The sequence below is a fragment of the Vipera berus genome, assembly GCF_964194415.1.
Source record: "Vipera berus genome assembly, chromosome: 5".
In the NCBI taxonomy this organism is placed as follows: Eukaryota; Metazoa; Chordata; class Lepidosauria; order Squamata; family Viperidae; genus Vipera; species Vipera berus.
In genome coordinates, this window is record NC_138207.1 from 60,321,505 (window position 1) to 60,340,173 (window position 18,669).

General features: G+C 35.1%; 1 protein-coding gene across 4 annotated transcripts in view; it reads right to left on the reverse strand.

Annotated features, from left to right (window-relative positions):
* The window catches only part of FGFR2 (fibroblast growth factor receptor 2), a 127,332-nt gene that overhangs the window by 25,414 nt on the left and 83,249 nt on the right, over nt 1-18,669 (reverse strand). For 3 of the 4 annotated variants that reach the window (XM_081328966.1, XM_081328964.1, XM_081328963.1), the window contains 3 exons: nt 13,054-13,244; nt 11,933-12,077; nt 6,540-6,743 (listed from right to left, as the gene is read on the reverse strand). In XM_081328966.1, the coding sequence (XP_081185092.1) occupies nt 6,540-6,743; nt 11,933-12,077; nt 13,054-13,244 (540 nt within the window). The remainder of the gene's footprint in view (nt 1-6,539; nt 6,744-11,932; nt 12,078-13,053; nt 13,245-18,669) is intronic. The other variant, XM_081328965.1, reaches the window with a different exon arrangement.

The window sequence follows — 18,669 nt, forward strand, 5'->3', positions numbered from 1 at the left end:
ACGGAGTTGATCTGTGCTGGGTGGTGGTATGAGAGTGCGTTCAGATAGCGGTTTGTGTGTGTTTTTTTATGGTAGATAGTGTGTCCTAGGGAGCCGTTGGATTTCTTGTAGACTAAGACATCAAGGAAGGGAAGTTGATTGTTAGCTTCTGTTTCCATGGTGAATTGTATTTTGGGGTGTAGGCTATTGAGGTGTGTGAGGAAGTCATCCAGTTTTTCTTTGCCGTGTGGCCAGATTACGAAGGTGTCATCTACGTATCTGAGCCAGAGTTTGGGTTTGTGGTTGGATTTTTCTAGAGCGAGGGTTTCAAAGTGTTCCATGTAGAGGTTTGCAATGACAGGTGAAAGGGGTGATCCCATGGGTGCTCCTTCCATTTGTTTGTATCTTTGTCCATTGTAGATGAAGTATGTGTTTGATAGGCAGTGGTTGGTCAGATCTAGGATGTGTTTTGGGGGGTTATATTTATTTAGGATAGCTGTCAAGGCTTCTTTGATTGGCACTTGGGTGAAGAGGGATACGACATCAAAGCTCACAAGTAGGTCACAGGGCTGTAAGTTTAGTTTATTTATGATCTCTATGAATTGGAATGAGTTTTGTACGTGTGAGGTGATGGAATTTGCGTAAGGCTGTAGTTGTTTGGCAAGAAATTTGGCTAGATTTTGTAGAGGTGAGCCTATGGAGCTGACTATGGGTCTGAGTGGGGTTCCTTCTTTGTGTATCTTGGGCAGACCATAGAGCTTAGGACATCTGGATGATTTTTCTCTGGGAATGATTGTTTGCTGGATCTCTTCACTGATGGGGGTGGCTTTTATTTTGGATTTTGTGGTTTTTTCCAGGTAGGTGGTGGGATCTGTCTTGAGGAGTTTGTATGTGGAGTCTCAGAGTAGGTTGGATAATTTGGTATGGTAGTCAGATGAGTTCATTACCACCGTGGCGTTGCCTTTGTCTGCTGGCAGAATGATTATGTTGGTGTCATTTTTAGGTTAAGTGGATTCCAAAGAAACATGATTACCAACTTAATCCGAAGAGAGACACCCACAAAAACCCAAGACAGAGAACAAGAAAATGGCAAAGCCCTCCTCCCATACTTAAAAGGGACCACAGACAGAATCAGCAAGATCCTCCACAAACACAACATCAAAACAGCATTCTACACAGACAGAAAAATATTCACCATCCTAAGAAACCCCAAAGACATAATTGGGTTAGAAAACCAAGGAGTATACGAAATCCCATGCACCACCTGCCCCACCACATACATCGGACAGACCAACAGAAGAATAAGTGCACGCATTGAAGAGCACAGAAACTCACTCAGAAAGGGAGAACAAACTTCATCCCTGTTCCAACACTTTGAAGCCACGGGACATGAAATTGATTTTAAAAAAACCAAAACTATCGCCAAATTGAACATTTTAACAACAGAATAATCAGAGAAGCCATTGAGATAGAAAAACGCCCCCACAGCATGAACAAACGAGATGATACCTCTCGCCTACCAGCCATTTTCTATCTCAATGGCTTCTCTGATTATTCTGTTGTTAAATATATATATAATACACCCCAAAGAACAGAGCAGAGATAACCTGTAAGAACCCATGTTCCACAAATACCTCTTTTGGTGTCTCAGTTTCCTTATTCTAGCTGACACGATACTAAGTGAAACTAGTATTTAAATAAAGCAGTGGTCTCTAGTATTATCCTGCTTGTCAAGAATCTCTCTGGGTCCCATAGAGATTCCATAGAAATTCTTAGAATATGAAAAAGATAAGGGTTAAGTCCTTTGTTTTGAATCATGCCATCTGCCTAGAAGAAACGTTAACTGCCCAGAGTCACCCTGTTGAAGTGAGTGGCCATAGAATTTAAATAAAAATAAACAAATATACACATAAATAAAGAGGACCTGGAACAAGACAGGAAGCCATCATGGACAGCCTTAAGAGACATCAAAGAAGTCTCACCTGATGCTTTCTGCTAAACTAATTGTTCCACTATCCACATGTATTTAAGTATGTTAATCACACATTTATTTGATCAGCTTGTATTATGTATCCCTGCTTGCCTGTTACAAATGTTGTGCTTTGTGAAATGGTTGTGTCCACCATTTGTGGGCGGGGGGGGGGAGTGAGGGAGGAATAAACAGCTATTTAGTGAAATGACTTAGATGTTCAAATATTATAACTGTTTACCATTTTTAATTATTCTGGAATTTTACCATCGTAGGGAGAGAAAAGCAGATTGTGATGGAATCTGGTAGTAAAGTTAAAACAAATTTAGCCTAGGGTTGTGTGAGAAATGATAGAAGACAGCTTGATGTAAAATATGCTGTTACTAAACAACAGGGATAATCAAATGAGAAAACAAAGAGAGAATTATTTTAATATGAATCCAAACCTGTCAAAAAGTTATGTTCCATTAATTTGACCAAAACAAGACCAGTGCTAATATCAGTTAAGTGACAAAATAGTTGTTCAGGCTACTATAGAAAAAAATTTAGATTAAAAAAAAAAGGTGTTTTCCCAAAGCCACTCCTTATTTTTAACAATACAGAACAATTATTATTTTCAAAGTAAGCTGAGGTTCCTTACATGAGATACATATATACATAAGAAAATCATTTGAAGATTGTTCATTTTATAAAATAGTTAACAATTTAAAATACACAGCTCAAAGGTTTTGTTTCTTTCAAAGCAGAAGGTGACCCTGGGCTTACAAAGAAAAGTCTGCATAAAACTATAGTACTGCTTAAAACTATATTACACATAATGAACTGCTTAAAACTATATTACACATAATTAAGTTCAAGGAGAAGCCAGAGAAACTTTGTTAATTGCTTTTGAGATTAAATTTGTATAGTCACTTAAGCTTTAATTTAAATAAAATATACAAGATTTACAAGAAAGATGAATTTCCTTTATAGGAAATTATTAATCTGTGTGTGAGAGTCAGCGCACACATGATAGATAGATAGATAGATAGATAGATAGATAGATAGATAGATAGATAGATAGATAGATAGATAGATAGATAGATAGATAAATAGATGATAGATAGATAGATAGATAGATAGATAGATAGATAGATAGATAGATAGATAGGTAGGTAGGTAGGTAGGTAGGATAGATAGATGGTAGAGCTACATAGATGGATAGGCAGATAGATAAATAAAAGATGCAGAAAGACAGACAAATAGACAACAGATAGACAGACAGACAGATAACAAAGAAGCCAATCTCAAAAGATAAAATATCCTTGATTATTTATGGACTAAAATGATTATAGAAGCTAAAGGACAATTAACACCTATTTCTACATAAAGGAACAGTTGTACAGGTTGGTTTCGGGTACAAGAAAGTCCTTTGAGTCTAGTTCATGCTTGGCTTTCAGAAGAAAAAATATTTTTATGTTTAGGTTTCCTAATCACTGGGGATCTGGCAGTTCTCCTAAACAGCATGACAGAATTAGCAAGTATAATCTTTGAATGTACTCTAGCTTATGAATTATTATTAATGGAGGAAAATCATCAGCATTCATTTTCTCCTGATTTAATTTTATTGCAGCAATTTGTTGAAGTGATAAAGAAATCTGAAAAAAATAATAATTATGCAACAACTTTTAGGACTAGAAGAAATCATGTGTGTGTATTTGTGTGTGTGTGTGTGTATTGCTGTATGCATGTTATCTTTGTGTCTACAAATTATAATTTCTTTGATTTACGCTCTTGAATGGCAATTAGGGAAATAATGTTTATGTTTGGACAGATTCTTCATTCTGTTAGAGCATTTTGTTTAGAAAAGGACTTCATTCTCTTCCTCTTTTCTTTATATATTATGTATTCATACATTCTGCACATGGTTACTTTTTCTCTAAAATGCTGTGAACTTTTATTTTTTTAAACTTTAACTTTTAATTTTCCTGATAATCACTCCAACCGGTGAAAAAAATGTAAAAAAAAAATCTATCCCAAATGGTGTGACACATTGTTTTTGGTTTGAAACAGAGTTTAGAACAAGGGACAAAACATTAATAAAAAAAAACACAAAAGACCATTTTCTACAGTAAAATCTTGGTGAAGTTTGTTACGTGCAGTTTGCGCTGTACTTTCCTTGATATATCTGTTATTAGCAAAGTAATTTAGACTTGTAGGTTTCCTAATCACTGGGGATCTGGCAGTTCTCCTAAACAGCATGACAGAATTAGCAAGTATAATCTTTGAATGTACTCTAGCTTATGAATTATTATTAATGGAGGAAAATCATCAGCATTCATTTTCTCCTGATTTAATTTTATTGCAGCAATTTGTTGAAGTGATAAAGAAATCTGAAAAAAATAATAATTATGCAACAACTTTTAGGACTAGAAGAAATCATGTGTGTGTATTTGTGTGTGTGTGTGTGTGTATTGCTGTATGCATGTTATCTTTGTGTCTACAAATTATAATTTCTTTGATTTACGCTCTTGAATGGCAATTAGGGAAATAATGTTAAGTTTCAATAATTCTGAAAGCCAAAACAAATTCTTTGCAATATGAACTGTTTTACAAATCAGAATATGATTAAGTGCCATTAAATTATGCCAATTCTACGTCAGGTAAAAGAATGGACTAATGCACTGAGATGCTCCAAAAGTCTAAGCAGATACACCAGAAAATTACAGGAGTTATTTTCTTATATAGATTGCCACCAATTATTTTGGTAAACCTGCAACACAATCTATTTTAAATGTCTATTAGATCTACTGTATGCAGTTCCATGTACAAATGTGGAGAGATGACAAAAGCAAAGCACTCTGTTGCCAAAGAAAAAGTAACTGATGAAAGTGCAAATAGTCTGAGGTAACTGGTGTTGGAGAAAAAAAAAATAAGCTTATGGTCAACACGGCCTAACTACTGATTGCTGTTTTGCGCTCTATACCAATAATATTGTCTCTGTTATGTACGTCAGCTCATCTAGATATTTTTGTTTGAATACATTCCAATGATTTCCTTTTATTCAGGATTCAGATCACTATGTTTAAGAAGGCTGAAAAGGAAAGTTTTGGTTAGCTGAAAGCAAGACATTCAATTTTTCATGTATTTGCTTATATACACAAATATAGAGAGTGTAAAGATACAGTGCTACCTCGGTACATATCATTAATTGGTTCCAGGAGGCGTGTTAAGTACCAAACAAAATTTTCCCAAAAGGAATAATGTAGTGAGTCACAAGGCAGCCGGCAAGGACAAGTTCTAGCTTGTGCATTGAGTACAAAACAAATGATGAGTACTAGGACAATTTTTTTGCATTGAGTATCAAATTCTATGAGTTTCAAAGCAGTTGAAGCAATGGGTGAATGTAAGAGGGTCCAGTTATTTAAAAGGTGCCATGATTTTTCTGCAGAAACTTTAAAATTTAAAAGTAAGTTTCATATATATAAAGAGATAACACTTTCAATTACAATATTTTTAAAAAATATTATGTTAATTTTTTTATTTCATATTGGTTTCAATGGCAAGATGATGGTCATGTAAATGGGAACTGATTTAATCATAATAGTTTAGTTTTTATAAATATTTTGATAAACTGATTTCCACTGATGACTGAATGCTACATACAAAATCATAAGAGATATATAAAACTCCAAAAATACCTTATGAGGAGTTTACTTTGAATATCATGAACATGAGATGATCTGGAGCTTCAAAAATGCCATTTATAGTAATAAAATAGTATAGCATAAAATAGCATTAGAAACTATATCAATACACGCATCATCAATTTCTATTTCTTTTTAAAGATTCTTCTCTATCGGCACACACAAACATACATACCCACAAACGCACAATTTTATATTTGCAAATATCTTCTCTCTTGGTAGTATTATTCAGACAAAAGCAACAAAAAAAAAACATTTTCAGGAAGCAGAAGCCACATTCCACCATGTGGGATATACTATTGTGTTGAGATACTTTAGCAAAGCTTTATTGTTGCTGTTCAGATGAAGGTTCTGTCTTCTCTCTTCATTCTGTGCCTATGGAATTTGCATTCCCCCCAAAAAATCTAGACTTATGTTGATTTTCCTCTCCTCCTGCGCTAAATCTTTTCTATTTACTGTAGCTCAGTAAATATTTCTTTTTCTCCTGGAAACTTAATCTCTCTTTCTCAACATCACTCATTTCTGTCCTGACATTAAATGATTTACAATACTTTGAAAATCAGTTCTCTAATTGAATGTGTGGGCTCAAAATGGGTTTCTGAAAATTATTCACTTCCTCAATGTGAATTCCTTGGATCAGAGTTTAAACATAACAACTTTCTTTTATGTTTATATCCTGCATGAACACTTTCTCAAAGCTTATGCAGAGAACAGACCTATTATCCTAAATTATGACATTTTTGTGGGTCAAATGTTTGGAATCAGAATGCTGTGGGTTCCCCCAAAACCTATAGAACTGCTGCTTTTCAGCCGTTAGATACTCCCTGAATTGGAATCCCTTTGCCCCAAAGGATCTGCTGGCTTAAGGGAAGGGAAATAGGTTTTTGTAACTCTTTATCTACTTTCTGTTACCTGTCTGCGCAAAGGAATGCGCTTTGTCAGTTTGTGCACCGCTGGTTGACTGCTGAAATCTGACTTCTTGGTTGTAGATCTCAAACGGCACACGATGACAGCCACCACCATACAGACAATTATGAAGACTCCCGAGCAATAGATGGCTATCTCCACGAAATCTGGATATGTTGGATATGGTCTGTTTGTGACTGAAGCTACAGTGCAAGTGCGAAGGGGGGAACAGGCAGGACAACAAATTAGGAGGCAGCAAAAGATCAAGCTGAAGAGAAAAGAGTATGTATATAAATGGACCTCAAGTACAGGTAGTCCTTGATTTACAACGGTTCACTTAGTGATTGTTCAAAGTTACTAGAAAAAATGACTTAAGACCGTTTTTCACGGCTACGACCTTTGCAGCATCTCCATGATCACATTATCAACATTCAGATGCTTGGCAACTGGTTCATATTTATGGCCATTGCTGTGTCCCAAGATCATGTGTTTTCCTTTTGTGACCTTCTGACAAGCAAAATAAATGAGGAAGCCAGATTTAACAACCAGATTACTAGCTTAACAACCGCAGTGATTCACTTAATAGTAAAGGCAAGAAATGTGGCAAAACTCACTTAACAAATGTCTCAACAACAGAAACTTTGGGCTCAAAATGGTCATAAGTCAAGAATTACCTGTATTACTGCATCAGGTTTATAAGACACCAAATGCCTAATATTTCCACAGTGTGGATCCAACTTAAAGGACAGGATATTTTAATCTAATATTTTAGATTCTGATTGAAGCTGCTTTTTTTATTAAATGACCCTTTCAAGATAACTTATGAATATGTTCACTGTCAGGGATTTTTGTCAGCCTATTTAGCTTTGAAATTAAGGCTGCATATTACTGGAATTATGCCTGTGATCACCTTTTCTTCTTACTCTATTTTTCTTTTTTTTTAAGCCAAGGTCCTTTAGATAGGAAAACAGGCGCATAATTCATTCCAGATGAATCAATATTTATCCCAATCTCCCAGTATTTAGCCTGCAGCAAATGACAGGTTTAGTAAAATAATTTTAAGGAACGCTGTAGTTAACTCTGTGGGCCACCTGAACACACAACGAAAGCCAAACAAGGACTGAAAGCTAGCTAAAAAGCAAGGCTTATGGGAGAACAAAGCATAACAAAGATTAGGCATCAACTAGCTTGGACTTCTGTACTTCTACTAAGATATCCAGTATTTGATATATATTCAAGTATTTGAATTACGTTTTCTCATTCATGAATACTGCCAAATTGTGTTTAGTACCAAACATTTGTTGATTTTGTATTGCTATGCATCTCACATGGGAATAGGTCCAGTGAACAAAGTGATATATATTTCTAAGATAAGCAAAAGGTCATGGCTTTTAACGTCAAAAGGGACTGAGCATGTAACTTTTAGATCCTTTGAAAACTATAGCTAGTAAAGCATTGCCATGAAAATCCAGAATCTTACAGCAATGTTATTCACTTTAATGGCATTTAACAGGATGTTAAAGAACATCTAAAACGTATCTAAAATGTTGTATGCCAAACATTTTGGCACAGCAACTCATGAAATCTAGTATAGGTTTTTATAAGGCCAGCTGGGAACAAATTATTATTTTTAATGATTATTTTTTAAAAAGCATACCTTTTCTCCCCACAGCTTCTGCTTTTTATAATTATTACAAGGATTATCTATTGTCCTACCTGAATAATGATAAGAGTTGCCCTGAAAAGGATAGCCTAATTAGTTGGATATATTTGCCCCAGAAACAAATACAAATCTCTTAAATTTGTAATGATTGACAATTTCAAAAAATGATTTCAGCACTTCATTCCAATTAGGTCAAAATCTTTGAATAATGCCTAGATACAAATTAGCTTCAGCATAAATATACACTCACATTTCTAAGTAGGCAAGTTTATAAGTAAGCTTGCCAATGGGAGATTGTGCTCATATCAGATCTAGTCAATAAATGGCACCAAACAATTACAATTCTAGTTTATAGTGATCATCTACCTACTTATTTTGCAGATCAACCTTTTTCAAACAGGAATAGCAACTTTGAATACTCCCAGCTATCACTGGTTACATATCCTGGAGATGACCAATTTTATATCCAGTTATTTTGGGTAGTATAATGATGTGCTGATATCCAGCTGATTAAAATAAATTATGGAAGATTAAAATAAATAAGTTCCTGGCAAATAGTATGTTAGCCTGTGGTAACTTTTTGGTTTATAAACTTTTGGATTTTTTTCACTTTTTATTTGCAACTGTGAAAAAACATTACGTTATATGTACCTAATTGTTTTATTTCGTTATTAAAACAGTAGTAATTCTGCAAGTATAACTGGTCAGTATAAAAGCAATGCATATTAGAAGCTAGTCTTCCATATCATCTTATGTTAATACTCCTTCACATAAATTGATTACGTAGTGCTTGAGCAGTTGCAAATAGGGAAGTAATCTGGCAAGCAGAAGCAACAGCCACTTTAAATCATAACCACCTGTTTAGTGATGGATGCAGCTTGGAGCTTCAAAAGGTAATAAGTTAAAAATATAGCAATATGGGCTTTTCTTACATTAAGAGAAAAGAAAGAACCTGGAAACCTTGAAAAAAATTACAGCAATGTACAGCACAAGTGTAAACTATATGCTTTAGCAATGCATGCAGGCAGGAATCTTTCTATAAAACTTTAAACAGAAACACACACAAACACAAACACAGAGCAGCAACAACTTAAAGTACGGTTCTCTAATAATAACATAAGAAAATATGATAAAGGGTTATAAAGCAAGCAGTTTTTATTAGTCTAGATGTCCATTATTTTCTAATTGACATTTTCAGCTAAAAAACATATTACTGTGCCCTTCTGCTCAAAATAGAAGCAACATCATTGCAAGCAAGACAAGACACATTTTGAAAACAAGCAAACTAATAGACCATTTGCTTGGAGCATGCAGCATTTAAAGAGTACACCAAATCGATTGTAAAGTTATAGAAACACTGCTTCTGTATTCCCTCTCCCTTACAGCAAATTCTCATAGATACATAGCCCAATTTAACAGCTTTTCAAAAGTGCTCCTTCAAATTTCCCCTGTAACTTGCTTTTAAAATCTAAACTTTCCAGAGAAACAAACTGGAAAGGTTTATGATTGTCTTTAAAATATTCTTCCATTTTTTAATGGGGTAAAATAATAAGAATTACTCAAATGAATTCCAGAACCACCCCAGTTCACAATTTTTGACAAGTCATTGATATTTTTTTTTTTTGGAAAGGAATTGAAAAGCCCTTGTTGAGACAGAAGCTGTGTTATTCGGTAGCAATCAACAATGAAGCAGAGAAAGGAAGAAAACCATGGGAAGATAGCAGTATATACCTGGCAGGACGGTCAACCATGCAGAGTGAAAGGATATCCCAATAGAATTACCCGCCAAGCATGTATATTCCCCAGCATCCTCAAAAGTTACATTCCGTATATAGAGAACCTCAATTTCTTTGTCCGTGGTGTTAACACCGGCAGCCTAGGAAAAAATGGAGGCAAGAGAAAAGCTAGACATTTTAGGAAATTGTTGTGGATGGGAAATGGGACCACGGGTGCTTGGTACTTCCAAAGAAGCAAAGTTTCACCACCGTGGGGAGATCCCATCCACAAATCCTCAACCAAAAGGCAATTACCAACAGATCCCAGCGCACCTTAAAGAGGAATAAATCATGGAAACCCTTCACCAAACCTACACTCACCACCTAAGTATGCATGCAATCAAAGAACATGGAAAAATTCGACCACAAACCGTTTGAGTTTTTAAAAATGACACAGAAAGATAAAATGCACAAAAGAAAAATCTATAAAAATAGATTCTCCTTCAAATTAAAAGGAATATCAGAGACATAGACAGAAGAGTTGAAAACTAAGAGCTAATACTACGAAAAGTAGGTATGTTCATTATATGTTTAATATAGACCAAACAGTTATTTTTTTTAAAAAAACTCTCAGGCAAAATCATTAAATGTTATGCAAGTATGTAACAGAACAGAGAAATGATGTCTCAAACAATCATGAGAAGCCAATTTAAGATTGTTTAGTGTGCCTACACTACATTCACTATATAGTAAACATGTACAAATCAGTACTTGCTAAAATTATCTTACTGATATGGATACCAAGTACAATGAGATACACTGCCGTATTTCATACTAAAGCTACTCTATTGTTCAATATTTCAAGGTAAACAATAGGATTGATTAAAGGGCAAAATAAAGAATCTCAAATTAAACAATGTTCTAAAATAGTCAACCTGGTAGCTTTACTATTCTATTGTACATATGGCATAAACAATAAATTAAATTAAAAGATTCATGTCCATTGACCATCAGAACAGGATGCTGTTACATAGCTACCAAATCTGTCAATTTATTAACAAGAGCCACATAATAATATACTGTATATTTTGTACAGCTCAAGTATTGAAATAATGTGATAATAAAGAATATAGTCAGCACTATATTTCCAGGAGAATAGTTTATGCCAGTGGTGGGATTCAAATATGTGAACAACCAGTTCTCTGTGTAGATGCCGCTTCTGGAAGTCCATTCTGGGTCTGGGCAACAAAAAATTAGCTACCGGATCTGCCGAAGTGGTACGAACTGGCTGAATCCCACCACTGGTTTAGGCTGAAATTATCTACAGGAATTCAGATTTGGTCTGATACCATGGAGAAAAAGTCTAGTACATTCTACCCACATGGTTACTCTTTAGTCCTTAAGTTTATCCCAAATACTAAGTGTGACAAACAGTATAGGTACAGTCACCATATTTTCTTGGAAAAGATAAAGGACAAATATGAACAATGGAAAATATGAAAGAGATTTATGAGGATAAAAAAGATTTTATGTTTATAATGTTGCTTTACCAAGAAAAATTCAAGAGCAAAACCAAGAATATAAATAATTAATTTTAAAGAAATCTGAAGGACAGCTTCCTGAAATAAAGTTATGCCCTTTAAAATAGAGGATGTATGGTCTATGTAAATATAGGGGTGTGCTAGACACACAGTTAAAGAATGAAACTAAGGGAAAGACAGCGTGAGAGGTTAAGAGTCCTTCAGAGTATGCTGAGAAAAATATACATGGACAAATACATTTGAATGCTTCAAAGTAAAATACAGAAGGGTTCAGAAGCAGATAATTAAAAAGACACGTACACTGTTTGTGGGAATTTTTCCATGGCTACTGGAGTAAAACCAGTTGCACCTTCAAGACAGGATTATAAATGCACCAAGGTCACAGAGTTATCCTAGAAGCTGCCTGCAGAATCCCAAAGCACCATTTTTTTTCCAGCTTCTACATCCAGCTTTCTTTAACAGACATTTTTTACCTTTATCTGGCTGAACCAGAAGCCAGGCAGACTGGTTGGCCTCCCCTATATAATTGGAGACCTTACAAATATATTCTCCAGCATCCTCCTCTGTCACATTGTACAGTTTCAGCACTTCAGCATTGGAACTATTTATCCCCGAATGCTAGAACAGACCAATAACACAGGAGAACAATGTAACTGCTACCCCAAATGTAGACACCACCATGGTCCCGCCACCAAAATACTGAAGATGTCTTCAATTAGCATACGAGTAGATAAATATTGTACTTATTTTATTTGTTTTTTTTAATGGAATGGAAACACTCCTGAGTAGACGGTTGAGTGGTACCAACTCCTTAGATTCCGGGCTTTATTTATTTCATAGCAGAACAATATTTTGTAAGGAAATCAGTGGCTGCCAACTTGAAAGTTCACTGCCCAGTAGAAATTTCACAAGAGAGTAGTGAAAAATTGACACCTCAGCATCTCTGACATTTGGTAAAACCAGCACGGCCAACATTCTTTGGCAGCAAATATGGCCATTTCAGAAGGTCACATATTATTCCTTAGGCTTGAATATTAAAGGCAGAGTATAGTTTTCTTTATTTATTTTATATATTCTTTGCAAAAAAAACACCATAAATAATGCTAAGAAAAGGATATGGCAATTCTCTTAATAAATAATGAGATCTGAAAAATAAACATTTTTGCCAGTAAATAAAAGAATTTCTAGAGCAGTGTTTCTCAACCTTGGCAACTTTAAGATGTGTGGTCTTTAACTCCCAGAATTCCCTAGCCAGGATGCCTGTCCATAGATCTTAAAGTTGTTGAGGTAGAAAAACAGCATTATGTAAAGGATAAATTGCCAAACAAATGTTTGCTTTTGTTTCTGTCAAGAATGGACAGTACTGTAAGTCACCAGATGATGTCAAACAGTAACTCCCATGAGTGGCAGGTCATTTTTCCACAGGCAACATGAAAAAGTTCTATGACTTTAAAATGAATTTGATCCCTTGGTTCCATTTCACAATAACATTTGTAAAATAATTCCTTATTGTCTCAAAAATGAACAACAACAACAACAACAACAACAACAACAACAATCCTCCTCCTCCTCCTCCTCATCATCATCATCTTACCTTTAACACTTCCAAATGTGGTAGTCCATCTGGTCCATATTTACTTCCATTCTTTTCTACATGTTTTATCCACTGGATATGAGGCTGGGCATCACTGTAGACTTTGCAGACAAACTCTGCATCACTCCCAACTACTGCAGAGGTATTTGCTGGTAGACCAGCTTGCAGGATAGGCCTATGTGGTGATCGCTCTATCAAGAAGAGGGTGGGGGAAAATACAAAAGAGACAAGTAAGCATACAAAGATGCAGAATTAATGTTACCAAAATAAGTATAAGTCAACATCACTTTTGGCTGACTTAATATTGCAACCAAACAGAGCAAAAGCTATACCTTCAAGAAGGTATTGAAAAATTATAGCTGACTACTATTGAAACACTATATTTAAAGGAGCAAAGAAAGACGTTTCACAAGGAACTATAGAGCAAACATTTATAGCAAAATTCATCAAATACAACTTTTTAGTGGCTGAGATTTGATTTACCAGTGGTAATGTATTTACTACATTAAATAAAAATGGCATATTTTTAATATGCATTGTTTAAGTAGTATTTAACCAATCTAATGTTCTACATTTGAAACCAGGGAAGATATTGAGATAAATGCATTGATGCAACATTCAATGTTATTTACAAAACGAGGGATGTATGGAAGGAAGGAAGGAAGGAAGGAAGGAAGGAAGGAAGGAAGGAAGGAAGGAAGGAAGGAAGGAAGGAAGGAAGGAAGGAAGGAAGGAAGATTAATGTTAATATGTTATAGTTTTAAGGTAAATATGATTATAATCACTTAATGGTAATCAAGATTCCTGCTGAGTACAGAGTAGACAAGTAAATCTTTCAAATCTATCACAGTAAAACAAAATTATCTATATAGTCCATGATAGTTTTATTCAATCTGAGATAATTCTGCATCGCAGAATTCTGCATGTTTCAGTTTCACTTTCAGATCTAAACAGGGCTTTTTTTCTCATAGAACGCTCAGAACGGAGTTCCGGCACCTTTTTGGGATGGAACCTTGTAGGGTAGGCAAGGCGGGTTCTATGACATGTGTGAGTTCCGGCACCTTTTTCTTTTACAAAAAAAGCACTGGATCTAAAACACATCAGGTTATGGATACATTTTCTTTTTTCCTTTTCTTTTTATTATGTAATTATAAACCTTGATACATTTCAATACAATGAAGTTTGTACAATATTAATTGGAGATTATTAACATTCTATTATTTTATTTATTTAATAAAACTATATTTAGGTAATTTAGATTATTGAAAATAGAGAAGAAAAAAATGTTCTATCACTATTAAAAATGTCAATATTATAAGCATAAAATTGACTTTTTCATCCAAAGTTGAGTTTAACTTTGCAGAACAGCTGCAAAATGCATCAAAATATTTGATACACACACACACACACACAATTTAACAAGGATCAAAATGCTCAAAGGTAAAAAATCATGTTTCAAGATCTAAAAGATGTCAGCTTAGAAATATATTTTCTAAGAATCTTGGGTATTCTCCAGTTAGACTGCTTTCGGAAGACAGCTGCAGCAAAAGTCATTACATGCCCTAACTTATTGTACAATACAGTCTTCTAAGGCATAGCTGAATGCTATTATTTCCAAAAAAACAAATATTCTTATTATTACTTCCTTGTGGTATTATCAGGCCAACATATGGTTTTGCAAATCTCAAAACACATGACATCATCCTGTGGTTTGGAGCTAAAAATACTTGGTACCCAGGGTAAAAGGAATAGATTATTCACACCCATCTTCTAGTGTCATAACATGATGTATATTGGTGTTATTCCAAGAACCTTTTTTGGGAGAAAACCCAACTCAATTTTTTGAATCTAAATTTCTCTTTCTTTTTTTCTTTCTTTCTTCTTTCTTTCTTTCTTTCTTTCTTTCTTTCTTTCTTTCTTTCTTTCTTTCTTTCTTTCTTTCTTTCTAAAATTTGGGGTTCAATTGTGGTCGTACGTTGAGGACTACCTGTACCAAAACTTTTATTTGGGATGAAAAGGATATTCTCACAGTAAATAAGTCTTTTCAAGTGAGGATCCTCTTGTTCATTGGGAAGAAAAATGATTTAATTCTCTAAATTGGCTTCCAGTTGCCCTCCGGGTGAGATTCAAGGTGCTGGTGATGACCTATAAAGCCCTAAATGGCATGGGCCCGGATTATCTGAGGGAGCACCTGCTGCCAGCATCAATTTCCCATCGTCCTGTGCACTCCCACAGGGAGGGCCTCCTCAGGGTACCGCCGGTCAAGGATTGCCGACGGGTGATCCCCAGGGGGAGGGCGTTCTCTGTGGGCACGCCTGCCCTATGGAATCAACTGCCAATGGACTCCGGACTGCCCCTGACCTTCGTTCATTTCGCCGGGACCTAAAAACCTGGCTCTTTGAGCTATCTGGTCTGGACTGAGGGGTTTTAATGTTTTTAAATTGTGATTTTAATTTTTTGGGGCTAGACTTAATTTAATTTAATTTTAATTTTATATTGTATTGTTTTTAAATTTTGCCTTGTAAACCACCCTGAGTCCTTTGGGAGTAGGGCGGTATATAAACCGAATTAATAAATAATAAATAAATAAATAAATACTCAGCAGATAATATATATGTAAATCTACCAGGGATTTTTTTTTATGGAATTATCCTTAAAAATTTGGACTGAGAGGTACACCTCGTAAGATAAAGATGAAATTGTAATGGCCTTACTCCTTACTCACAATAGAAGAATCTTTTCATGTTTTTTCTAAAAATCTGATTCATGGAATAGGCAGTGTGTGTAAAAATGAAAAAATAATTTATTAATGGTACACCTATTTAACATAAAAAATTAAATAGTGCCCAAATGCCAAATGTTATACAATCTTTGAAAAAAAAAGGGGGGGGCTCAAAAGTTGGATCCCGAGCAAGCAACAGCACTGCCAAACAATGAAATCTTTCTTATAGCCGGCCCATCACAAATGCCTCCCGGGAATGTATTTGCTGATATACACTGGCACTGCAGTACAAAGCAGCTGTCTTCTCTGACTTGCGCCCCTTCAAAGGCTTGTTTTTAAATGATTTCACAGCTATATGTGGAGTTGTGCTTAGGTCTTAACTCCATGGAAGCATAATTTCATGCCGGGCACTGACTACTTTAAGAATCTCCATTATAAATTAAGCTCGGTTCTTGCCGTCAAGGATTCAAAGGCAAATCTTAAAGCCTCATAAGCAATGAGTGTGAAATCTCAGATACAACTGGAAAGAAGACAGGAGGCGGGAATGGAAGGCAAGAATGGGCTAATCCTACTGTTCCTTATGTAATGTATTAATGCATTTTGTATCTGTTGGTTTTCAGCAGATACAAGTTCAGCAGATTGAATTTGTTTAGGGAAAGGACAAGGAGCATTAAAAGATGCTGCGTAAAACATCCCATATTTATTGGCAACGTTTCTGTCTTTCTTAGTATATTTTAAACATGTATATCCTGCCTATTAGGATGATGTCCTAATCACAAAGCAGGTTCAATAATATCCATATAATACAATGGGGGGGAGGGGAGAAATAGACAAAATCAAAACCATTTAAGGATGAGAGATCGAACCAGAGACCAACCAGGAAACAATTAATCATTTAGCAACCATCATTGGAACTGGCATTTGATCGATAAGCATAGCAATCACTACTAATTCTGACTGCGATTAGTCAGACCTGCAAAGATCATAAATGTAAGGATTGATCATAATTTTTTCATTATTGCAATGACTGAATGGACACTAAATCGGCAGTTGATAGATGAGAACTACCTCTAGATCCAAAACAGGAATCCAATCACACAATTCCTATACGAAATGATACATAAGAAGAGCTCCTAGATCTACTTCCACTGTTGGCTTTGAACAAATACCAGCATTCTTCCAAATTTTGCAAATATGATTCATGTTTTACCTTTCTGATGTTCTGCTTCATCAGCTGTAGAATTAGATGTTATAAAAACAAAATGGAAATTGCAGTTCAAGGTATACATTACTATTTTTACAGTGGTGGAAAATAATGTATAAAATTTCCCATCTTTTATAAATAAGCTTCAGTTTCATAACTGATCCTTCTTTGGTTAGAAAAACAACAAGGCTGGACCCGTCTTTAACGGCATTCCACCTTCCCAAAAATATTACAATTGTCTACAGTACAAAAATGAAACACTGGAGAATATTATTTAAAGTGTTCTTAGAAAGTGAGCTGGCCTCGTGTTACATTTACCTACATCACGGTTTGATTTTTTTTTAGTGACCTTATTTCTTGCCCTTAAATAAAGAAGAAAAATAAAGAAAGAGCTGGAAAAATTATTCCCATATATTAAAGATACCCTCCCCAGCCTTTGTATTAAGTTTGACACAATCTTCAGTTTTAATTACATACACCAGTGCAACTGAAATATTAGAGCTGAACTTATATTCTTTGAGTCTAAACTGTATTAATCACAGAAATATTTACATAAATGAAGCACTGGGTGTGCATGGCTAAAAGTAAACCCAAATCTTTAGCCTACAAATTGTTAAACTTTTCCAAATAACAATAAATAACTCCATTCTGACAAAAGAATAACTCTTAAACTAGATTTCATGCACACATGCTACAATACAAGAAGTGTCAAGCTTTCTGCATAATGTTCCCATATATAGGTTTACTTAGCTATCATTAAGCATTAAGAGCACATGATAATGTGATAACATGACAACAAATAGTAATGGCCTACATGAAACCAATCAACAGTTATTATATACAGCTTGTTAAAAAAAAGTGACCTCGGTATGTTTGGTCAATTTCTTTGCTGTTACCACAGAGATTTGGATGATTCTCAACATGCCTATGAAAGCATGGACAACATAGAATGATGTGTTCCTGATCAATACCTCTTGGCCACATACAATGTCAAGCTCAGGAAATCAGGAGTTCAAATAAATATAGGTTCATTGTATGCTAAAGTTGTCAGCAAGAATCTGAACTATTAATGGTCAAAGTAAATTGGCAGCAGGTAAGAGTCAACTTATCTACAGAATTCAAGATGGCTGGACTTAGACCTCTTGTGGGCATGAAGGGACTCAACATGATGACATGCTTGACCCTCACTCAGGCTCAGTCTGGTTAACTCCTACATACAATTCAATTGGATTAAATAGGTAGTTATGTAAATGGAATATTCAGGATATGTTAGAAGATAGAGAGTCAGAAAATCTCTCAACATAAGAAGTGACCTTTTCAAAGCAAGGACTCCAGGCACACATAGGAGCTCTGTGAACATACTTACACACATGTGTGTGTGTCATATGTGTGTATATAGTCTATGCATACATGATCTTCTCATGTATTTCAAAAAGATAGCAAAGATCTGTAGTACATCTGTGGTAGTGGTATGCCAGGCAATACACTTCACACATTCTTTCAATGTGTAAAGATGGTGTCTTAACTTTTCCCCACATTAAGTGTCTTGCTTCCTTGGGTTTCCCAGAGTTTTGGAAAGTTTTCACACATAAGCAACACATTCCTGATTTTACTACAAAAAAGTCTGCACTGTATACCGCTAGTGTGCTATATGACAAGTCTCATCCAGCACTTTTTTCAGTTAAGACAT